Below are 11,103 nucleotides of genomic sequence, written 5' to 3' on the forward strand. Positions count from 1 at the left end.
ATGGCTCGGACGGCGGTGGCGGGTGACCTTATCCGCACCCGTGATGAGATGCTGGCTGAGGTCCGTCAGCGTCTCCTTCAGGCCCAGCAGACGGCCAAGCACTACTACGACGATCATCATCGCGAGGCGGAGTTCGCAGTGGGTGACTGGGTGTGGCTGCGTCTTCTCCACTGCTCTACGCAGTCACTGGATCCGCGCGCGAAGTGCAAGCTTGGCCCTCGCTACGCGGGGCCCTTCCCTATCGTGGAGCGCATTGGGAAGGTGGCCTATCGTCTTCAGCTTCCAGCCCGCACCCGCATCCACGACGTGTTCCATGTGGGGCTGCTCAAGCCTTTCCATGGCGAGCCACCGGCGGCTCCTCCGGCGCTTCCTCCAACCGCCGATGGTCGCATTCTTCCAGAGCCAGCAAAGGTGTTGCAGGCCTAGCTCCGTCGTGGCGTCTGGTTCGTCCTAATTCAGTGGGCGGGCCTTCCAGAGGAGGAGGCTACTTGGGAGCAGCGTGAGGATTTCTGTCAACACTATCCAGACTTTCAGCTCGAGGACGAGCTGTTTGCGCAGGCAGGGAGAGATGTTATGACCGGCTTGGTCTATTCTAGGAAGAGGCCCACTGGGCATTAGTATTAGGGGCTTGGCCCACAAGTTATCTTAGGCAGGTTATCTTAGGAAAGTTATCTTAGGCTAAAGTTATAAATACTCATGTAAGACATCGTTTTGAGGAAGCAATAAAGACTATTATTATCTTTTGTTGCCCGGCTCCTAGAGGAGCCGGAAACCCTAGCCGCCGCAGCCAAGCCGCCGCCGCCTTCAACCCTAGCCGCGACGGCGCCCTGCCGCCGGCGCCCTGCCGCCGGCGCGCCCGTTCCTCGCTGCGTCCACTCCCTCCTTGCCCCTACAACCTACACAGTAGAGCCGGTAGGAACCCTAGTCCTACCTATTTGGTATCCAAAGACACCAGGCCGATCATGTCACAATCTCCATCACCGTCGCCGCTACCATCCACCTCCACCCCGCTCTCGCTGCCGCCGGCCACTTCCACCGCGATGGCGGAGATCGCATCCGGCACCACCATCCCCGCCGCGACAGCACCCATCACCATCATGGCGGACCCACCTCCGCTCCTCTCGCCCGAGGAGCTGTCGGGCACCCTGCGGGAGCTTGTCCAGGCGGTCCGGGGTATTACCCTCTACCTCGCCGGGAACCAGCCCCCGCCACCGAGCACCGGCACCACTGCCTACGGGCCGCCGCCGCTACAGTGGCCCGCCCCGGCCTTCCAGGCGCCCTACGGAGGGGCGTCCCAGCCGCCGCTGCTGCTGCCGCACTACTCGGCTGCGGGAGAGCCGTGGCCAGCATGGCCGGCCTCCACCGCGCTGCTGGGGGGCCCGACCAAGCAGCTTCTTCCGGCGCCACCGCCGGCCCCCACACCGCAGGCGCCGGTGCAGCAGCTCCACCAGGCGCCGCCGCCATCGACAGTACCACCACCCGCGCCTAGGGCTACGGGTCGGCCCCTGCACCAGGTGCAGTTTCCACCGTCACCATCACCGATCCCCGCTTGGGCGACCGGCTCGTCTCCGGGCCCGGTCTACTCCATGGCGCCGGAACACCTGACGCCCTCCCTACGGTTTGATCACCCCTCCAGCTCGGCGAACTACGCCCCGGCGCTTCCCGACCCAGCATACGCGCCGGTGGCGACTGTGGCCGCCCCCGGGCACGGCGGGCCGACACCCCCTCGCTTCGCCAAACTGGACTTCGCCACCTACGAGGGCACGGAGGACCCCCTCAACTGGCTCAACCAGTGCGAGCAGTTCTTTCGAGGGCAGCGGACGCTCGCTTCGGATCGTACCTGGCTCGCGTCCTATCATCTTCGAGGTGCAGCGCAGACCTGGTACTACGCCCTCGAGCAGGACGAGGGCGGCATGCCACCTTGGGAGCGCTTCCGGGAGCTCTATCTCCTCCGCTTTGGGCCTCCTATCCGCGGGAGCCGACTGGCGGCCCTCGGCCGTTTACCGTTCACATCTACGGTGCAGGACTATGCCGACCGCTTCCAGGCCCTGGCGTGCCACGCGTCGGGCGTCTCCGCGATCCAGCGCGCCGAGCTCTTTGTGGGCGGTCTGCCGGACCATATCCGAGTGGACGTCGAGCTCCGGGACCCCCCCCCCCCCCCGACCTCCAGACGGCCATGTACTACGCCCGGGCCTTCGAGCAGCGGGCCCAGGCACTGCAGCAGCCACTCGGACGGAGCGGCCGCCAGCCCAGTCGGCTAGCACCGACTTCCTTAGCCCCGGGTCGGCCTCTCCGGCCCAGCCGCGACGGCCACACCCCCGGCCGCCACACGGCCCTTCCGTCGGCTGTCACCAGCCGAGCAGCAGGAGCGTCACCGTCAGGGTCTCTGCTTCAATTGCGATGAGCCCTACACGCCGACCCATGTCTGCCCCCGTCTCTTTTATTTAGAGACGGTCGACTACACCGAGGAGATTACACGCCGACCCATGACTGTTTAGGTATACCACTTGGTTCTTTTTGTTAATAAGTTGCATATGATTCTCTGGTCTTACTGGTCTTGTTGATAACCAACGGTGTGTTGTGGTTATTTGATCGATATTTTTCCATGACAGTTTCTAGGAGATGCAGCCATGGATGCCCAGGACCCTGACGCAGTCAGCAGTAGAAGGCGAACTCGAGCGACTCGAGTAGATATTGATCTTAACATACTTATATGACTCAAGAGTGATGCATTTGTGACTTCTGGACATGATCTGTGATTGCACGAGCGAGAATGTTTTGCCTTTGCCCCTACTTCAGGGAGCACCTGCCATTGGATGCATGTATGTTGATGTTTTCCCCCGTTTCTATCTTGTTGCAAACATGTGAATAATTCTGGTATGGTTGTGTGTTTGGTGATGATCAGGCATAATATTTTCTTTGCAGGGATGAGACCTCAAGATCAGTCAATTTAGCTGAACCTTTGCTCTGAAATCAATTTGTTGAAGTGCTTGTAAGGCGTCGAGATATATGCAGCTCCAGGAAGCCACAGAGGACTAAGAAGATGTTTGCGATCATTGCAAGTTGCAGGAGCTAAGAAAGTTGAAGACTGAGAAGATGTATCCATGTGTCGCTGCTTGTCATTGCTGCTGTTTGGTGTATTCTGTAGCTATCTATATTCTGTAGCGATGTATCTTTGTTTCTGATGATGTTTGCTAGCCACTTTTCCTGTGGGTGGTTCATTATTTTTGTTGGTCTGTTGATATGTTGCTCTATGCCAAGCTCAGTTGTGTGTTTTTTTTTTTCCCATTTTTATCTTATTGTGGACACGTGGATACATCTTGTATGGTGGTGTGTTTGGTGATGATCAGGCATAATATAGATTTGCAGGGATGAGACCTCGGGCTTAGGTCATTTTACTTCTTCATTTACTTGAAACTCTGCTTGAATTGCTCTGAAATCATTTTGTTTGGGGTGATCTCCTCCGGTGGTTGTAAGGCGAAGAGATGTGCAGCTCCTGGAAGCCATGGGGGTACTGGGGAGAAGATTTTAGCAATCGTTGCAAGTTGTGGGAGGCTAGAAAGGTGAAGAAGGCTGAGAAGATGTATTCTGTAGCTTGTGAAGCTTTGTGTATATTTGATGTATTCAGCTAAAATGCATGTTCCTGATGATTATATCTATAAATGTGAGGGTTATGGCTGGAACTGAGTCAGCCTTTATATGTGACTTTGGCCGATTTGTATTGCACAGTGCAATCTGTTCTGAACATGTGAATTCACAGCAATCTGTTTTGCGTACATATATTAATCTCATTTGGTAGCCATTTCATGAAAAAAAATGCAGTTTGTTTCACAAAAGTGAGTTAAATTGACAACATGATCCATGAATATCGGTTCTAAGCATAGAAGTGAGATGAAACGACAAAAATGTCCTAGTTCCTAAAATATACTTGTTGAAACTAACGCATAATTTTTGGATTGAATTTTCATCATCCATTTGTTTGTTTTATAAATAATAGAAAGTTGTCAAAATAAATAAGTAAGTTCTCAGAATGTTGGGAAGTTTCCTCTTTTTGTGTGTGTGTGTGTGTCTAGGGTGGGGTGGGGGGGGGGGGGGGGGTGTTGTGTTGGGTAGTTTCCTTTGCTGGAGCTTTCATGTCTTCCATTAAAGCCCATGTGCATGAAAGCAATAACACTGAAACCCATATGCATGAAAGCAACACCAGTCCAGATGACACCTTTGTGCCGTATCACAGCCCACCACCTGCACACAGTGAGGGAGCGATGCATGCAGGAGTGAGTGGAATTTTTAGTACCACCTCGCAGAGGCAAGGGGGAGTTGCCCTGCATATAAGGGTTGTTCTCATTGTCTTAGAAATGCTAGGAGCAAATGGTGCGGAAGGAGTAGTGCTATGGTCACACGCTAGCTATATATAGCGCGTGCGCCCACGTGGACGCTTGGCGCGACCACGTAGAGTGGCCCCTTCTTTTTGTGTGTGCATTTTTACTACGCGTGAATCCCTCCCACTTTCGACATATCATAGGAGTCTAGTTCGATTACTTTGAAGGATATGACATTGCCGGCTGATGACAACATGCACTTCTCCAACTTACAATAGTTAAGACGGACCGAGCAGGTGCATGCTCCCGCACGAACCTGGAGTTTACAGTAGTTTTTTGTTGCACATTGAGACTGTCATGGTTGCAGCATCTCTCATCCATCAGAAGCTTGACCATTGACAACGGCAGAGAACCGGAGGCTTTACCAGATTGCATGCCGGGCTGACTGTGCAAGCCCCTTCTTTCTTCACCAGACAGACTGTTCATATCCACGTCAGGCTAGCAGTGCCGCGTACAAAGTCATGAGGCATGTCGACCATGCATAAGCCTAGAGTTGCAGCGCCGCCTACCGGTCAACATCAAGACGCAGCCGGCTGGAACTTGAGAGCTAACCACACGAGCTTGTCGTGCTTAATTAGGCAAAGAAATTTTCAAGCATCAGCCGCCAACAAGAGTTGAAACTTGTTTTTGCATTGTTAGCAAGGGGACGAGAGGAGAAGATGGGGAATTCAAATTGCATGCATCAGCTGATCGCCTTCTCTTCCAAGCAAAATCACGTACATTAGCCAGGGATAAGCAAAGTCATAGACGTTGATACGTTGAAGGATATGACATTGCCGGCTGATGACAACATGCACTTCTCCAACTTACAATAGTTAAGACGGACCGAGCAGGTGCATGCTCCCGCACGAACCTGGAGTTTACAGTAGTTTTTTGTTGCACATTGAGACTGTCATGGTTGCAGCATCTCTCATCCATCAGAAGCTTGACCATTGACAACGGCAGAGAACCGGAGGCTTTACCAGATTGCATGCCGGGCTGACTGTGCAAGCCCCTTCTTTCTTCACCAGACAGACTGTTCATATCCACGTCAGGCTAGCAGTGCCGCGTACAAAGTCATGAGGCATGTCGACCATGCATAAGCCTAGAGTTGCAGCGCCGCCTACCGGTCAACATCAAGACGCAGCCGGCTGGAACTTGAGAGCTAACCACACGAGCTTGTCGTGCTTAATTAGGCAAAGAAATTTTCAAGCATCAGCCGCCAACAAGAGTTGAAACTTGTTTTTGCATTGTTAGCAAGGGGACGAGAGGAGAAGATGGGGAATTCAAATTGCATGCATCAGCTGATCGCCTTCTCTTCCAAGCAAAATCACGTACATTAGCCAGGGATAAGCAAAGTCATAGACGTTGATACGTTGAAGGATATGACATTGCCGGCTGATGACAACATGCACTTCTCCAACTTACAATAGTTAAGACGGACCGAGCAGGTGCATGCTCCCGCACGAACCTGGAGTTTACAGTAGTTTTTTGTTGCACATTGAGACTGTCATGGTTGCAGCATCTCTCATCCATCAGAAGCTTGACCATTGACAACGGCAGAGAACCGGAGGCTTTACCAGATTGCATGCCGGGCTGACTGTGCAAGCCCCTTCTTTCTTCACCAGACAGACTGTTCATATCCACGTCAGGCTAGCAGTGCCGCGTACAAAGTCATGAGGCATGTCGACCATGCATAAGCCTAGAGTTGCAGCGCCGCCTACCGGTCAACATCAAGACGCAGCCGGCTGGAACTTGAGAGCTAACCACACGAGCTTGTCGTGCTTAATTAGGCAAAGAAATTTTCAAGCATCAGCCGCCAACAAGAGTTGAAACTTGTTTTTGCATTGTTAGCAAGGGGACGAGAGGAGAAGATGGGGAATTCAAATTGCATGCATCAGCTGATCGCCTTCTCTTCCAAGCAAAATCACGTACATTAGCCAGGGATAAGCAAAGTCATAGACGTTGATACGGAGAGATTATGCCAGCAGCCGTCTCCCAGTCAGAAACAAACTTGACTAAGATATTTTTTCTATGTTTGCAATAAATTTTTGAATAATACGAATGGTCAACCGTTGCAGGAAAAAGTCAAGCGACAAATATTTCTATACGGAGTGAATATTAGACTAGCTGTGCTAAATAATTCAATGTACTATGTAAAAAGTCAGCAGTAAGAATATAAATTAATATTGATTAGGTATGGCACATGATGAAAATATTGAGATGGGCATGAACAAAAGGAAAGCAGCAGTATGTGAACTCTTTGGACTTAGTGGCGAGAATTAAAGGATTGAAATAAACAAATTTCTTAAAAATAGAGTTAATATGTTCTATGTCATAGCTAGTGTAAAATTTGATTTAATACTCCCTTCATCTCAAAATAAATGACTCAACATTGCACTAATCACCGGCGGAGCTATTTGTTATGCTGCAGGTGCCATGGCCCCCCAGCCCAAGAATATTTTGTGAAGAAACACTGTTTAGGACGACACAAATTAAGATAAGTACAGTATTTGGCCCCTCTAGACAATTATATTTGGCTATTTGCCCCCTCAGTAATATCTCGCTAGCTCCGCCATTGTCACTAACTTTAGTACAAAGTTGAGTCATTTATTTTGGGACCGAGGGAGTATATGATTATAAAACATGACAAAGTATTAACCGTTCTAGTTAGTACGAAAATGTCTGCTAACCTATCACCATTCTTAGGACTAATATAACTAACAATACAATCAACACCAAAAGCATGGGTTGGTGCAAACAAATTAAAGGAGATTAACTATACCTAGCGTTGATCGACCGCCACCGCCCGTCAATTTTTCTTCTCTTCCAATCTGATTGTCAGGTCAACCATTGCAGACGGCGGTTCAGTTCAGGTGTTTTATCCCCAGCTAGCATCAACTTACCAACTTACCATAGTTATATATATATAGGGCATGTGGCGATTCTTCATAAACCGCAAGTAGTCTAGCGACTAGCAGCAGACAGTTGCTACTTGTTCTTGGCTGTCATGGCCAAGTTCTCCATGGCGGCCTCCAACCTCTGCATGGCCATTGTTGCCCTGGCCGCGGTTGCGGCAGCTGCCGTCGGCGAGGTCGAGCACACCTTTGTTGTAAGTTCAGACTATAGAGCGAGCAATGTGTGACAATCCATCGATCGATTCATATACGCTTGATTTGTTCCAATATGATATGCCTGATGATATATATAGGTGAGCGAGATGAAGATGACGCACCTGTGCAACGAGACGCTGGTCACCGTGGTGAACGGGCAGCTCCCTGGTCCGGCGATCGAGGTCACCGAGGGAGACTCTGTCGCCGTCCATGTCGTCAACAAGTCTCCCCACAACATAACAATCCATTGGTAATCAAATAATGACCAAGTATATATTTACCCAGTGAGCTACTGCACGCATAACCAATTCTGATCCCGCATTTGTCTTCTTTGAACAACCAAGTACATCTCGCTAATCTTGTGCTTTGCTGATCTTGTTAATCATGTGCTTCGCTAATCTTGTGCTTTGTGATGGATGCATGAAGGCACGGATTGAAGCAGCGGCTCAACTGCTGGGCCGACGGCGTGCCGATGATCACGCAGTGCCCTATCCGGCCAGGCCAAAACTTCACGTACCATCTCAACGTCACCGGGCAGGAAGGCACCCTGTGGTGGCACGCTCACGTCTCCTGCCTCCGGGCGAGCCTGCACGGTGCCTTCATCATCCGACCGCGGCACGCCTACCCATTTCCCAAGCCCGACAAGGAGATCCCCATCGTTATAGGTTCTTCAAAGACTGTTCATATAGCAAATCCACTTCTTGCAAATCAATTTGGCGTCGGTCGATGAGATTCTGATCGAGATCGAACTGGTGTGAATGATCTTGATCGTGGCAGGTGAGTGGTGGAGCATCAACCTCGCGCAGTTGGGCAAGAACATGGAGGATGGCTACTACGATGACACCTCCAGTGCAACCACGATCAATGGCAAGCTTGGAGATCTCTACAACTGCTCCGGTAATCATCTGTTTTTAGATAACATGTACTCCCTCCATTCCTAAATATACATCTTTTTAAAGATTTCAAATATGAACTACATATAGATGTATATAGACCATGTCCATGTCTAATCTAAAGGTTATTATTTTATTTCTCTTTTGTTCATCAACGTGAAGGGGTCGTGGAAGATGGGTTGGTGCTGGACGTGGAGCCCGGCAAGACCTACCTGCTCCGCCTCCTCAACGCCGCGCTCTACTCCGAGTACTACCTCAAGATCGCCGGGCACGAGTTCACGGTGGTCGGCGCCGACGCCAACTACGTCCGCCCCTTCACCACGGACGTCGTCGCCATCGGCCCCGGCGAGACGCTGGACGCGCTTGTGGTCGCCAACGCGATCCCCGGCAAGTACTACATGGTCGCCGTTGGTGGCCAGGCGCCCAAGCCCGACATCCAGATCCCCGCGACCCTGTCGAGAGCGACGGTGCGTTACGCGATCGGCGCCGGCAACAGTGACGAGGCGGCGCCGCCGGTGGCGCCGGAGATGCCTGACCAGCACGACTTCATGGTGTCCTTCAACTTCCATGGCAACTTGAGCAGCCTGAACCGGACGGGCTCGCCGCCGGTGCCGGCGACCGCTGATGAGAGCCTGTTCGTCGTGCTCCGCATGGGCTCCATCTGCCGACAAGGTCGACTGTCCTGCAAGAGGAGCGGGAGCAAGGAGTCCATCATCGTGGAGACCATGAACAACGTGTCCTTCCAGCTCCCCGCCGCGGCGGCAGCCACGCCGCTGCTGGAGGAGCTCTACTACGACAACCGCCGCAACGGAACCGTCGCCGGCGGCGGCGGCGGCGGGCTTGACCAGCTGTACACGCTGCCGGACAGGCCGGCGAGGCCGTTCAACTACACCGACCGCGCCCTGATCCCGTGGGGCCCCAACGAGGCGTGGCTGGAGCCGACGGAGAAAGCGGCGGTGGCGCGGCGGTTCCGGCACGGCGCGGTGGTGGACATCGTGTTCCAGAACGCGGCGATGATGGACACCGACAACCACCCGATGCATCTGCACGGGCATGACATGTTCATCCTCGCGCAGGGGCACAACAACTACGACACGGTGAGGGACGTGGCGAAGTACAATCTCGTGGATCCGCCGCTCAGGAACACGGTGCTTGTCCCCAGGCTAGGCTGGGCTGCCGTCCGGTTCGTGGCCGACAATCCAGGTGCGTACCCAGGGCATATGGGTTTGTTCATCCAATCGTTCCAGTGTGTTTGTCATAAACTGTTTATTTGGGTTTCCTTGAGAATTTGGAAACTTTGAAACTATAGTACATAAATAAGGGCAACACAGGAAATCTGATATAAAAAAGTTTGACTTATTTGATCTATTGTTTCCTTGGTACTCTCTCCGTCCGAAAATACTTGTCATCAAAATGGATGAAAAGGGATGATAAGTATTTTCGGAGGGAGGGAGTATATACTAATGCATATTGCCATTGTTTTAGAACTGAAGTGTGCAAGTTTTTCCCATGGGATCTGATGCTTCTCTCTCTTATACATTTAATTTTATAGGGGTGTGGTACATGCACTGCCACTACGAGCTTCATGTGTCCATTGGAATGGCAGCTGTGTTCATCGTAGACGACGGGCCAACATTGGAATCAGCTCTTCCATCACCGCCTGTAGATTTTCCGAAATGCAACCAATAGTTTAGGAGTGACTGGAAAAAGAGTGATATCTTGGACATTAATTAGCATTATATAGAAACGAGATTGGCTTTGTACTACTATTATTTTTTATAATAATTTATACAAGGGGTAACAGTTTGATTCCATTGGCACAAGGGCAGCAACTTTGCATTAATTAGTAACAATATGATTTACCTCAGCATAAGGCTGATCTCATTTTAATGATAAATGATGACATAATAATTGGAACTAACGTCATTTTCTAGTACTCCCCTCGTCCCAAAATAAGTGTCTCAACCTTAATACAATTTTGTACTAATTAAAATTAGTACAAAGATGATGTAGATGTATAAATAATCATATTTCGGCAATAGATAATGTAGATGTATAAATAACCATATTTTACACCAATAGATGATGTAGATGTATAAATAACCGCCTGCCCCGCTCGTCTCCAAGCTCACCTGCCGGCCCGCAGTTCATCTCCATGCTCGGCCGTTGCCCCGCCGCTCGTCCTCAAGCTCGTCCGTCGATGTTGGAGCACTGGTTTTACATCATCAAATATATATCATCTGTTGAAGCATTAGTTTTACATCATCAAATATACATCAACAGTTGAAGTTGGGTGTTTTCCTAGTTAACTAGAGCCACATTTTCTAACTGGTTGTAGCTCGCAACGGTAAGAACGAAAATTTACATGAACTTGGACTGGTACCTAGTTAATTAAGATTGAAACATGTTTATGCGACAATGTGTGATTAGTAAAGGTGGTGATTTCCATGGGTATTTGGTGTTCTCTGCAGTGATGGTCCTATGAGTACGTAGGAGTGTTAGAATTGTAGTTCTATACGTGTGTGGTAACCAGGGCAACCGCCCTCCTTGTCAGCTGTGCGGTATCCCTGGTCCCTCCCACTGCCATAAACGCTTCAAGCAGGACGTCCTTGACATCGGCAATGATGGGTGTGATAATGAGCATCAAGCAGCCATGACGATACAAGGGCACGCCCCTTCCTACCAGGTTGATCCCAACTGGTACATGGACACTGGTGCTTAAGATCATCTAACGAGTGA

At 50.8% G+C, this 11,103-nt stretch overlaps 1 protein-coding gene across 1 annotated transcript; it reads left to right on the plus strand.

Moving 5' to 3' along the window:
* The first annotated feature begins 7,331 nt into the window (after positions 1–7,331).
* LOC147963688 (laccase-15-like) lies at positions 7,332–10,153 on the plus strand. Its single transcript, XM_087527855.1, has 6 exons — positions 7,332–7,470; positions 7,570–7,721; positions 7,898–8,136; positions 8,249–8,368; positions 8,527–9,567; positions 9,917–10,153. The coding sequence occupies exons 1-6, from the start codon at positions 7,369–7,371 to the stop codon at positions 10,051–10,053; spliced, it is 1,791 nt and encodes a 596-aa protein (XP_087383981.1). The 5' UTR covers positions 7,332–7,368; the 3' UTR covers positions 10,054–10,153.
* Positions 10,154–11,103: the final 950 nt, after the last annotated feature.

This window comes from Triticum urartu, chromosome 6A (assembly GCF_056163025.1).
Source record: "Triticum urartu cultivar PI428250 chromosome 6A, HENAU_Tu73, whole genome shotgun sequence".
NCBI classification, from domain to species: Eukaryota; Viridiplantae; Streptophyta; class Magnoliopsida; order Poales; family Poaceae; genus Triticum; species Triticum urartu.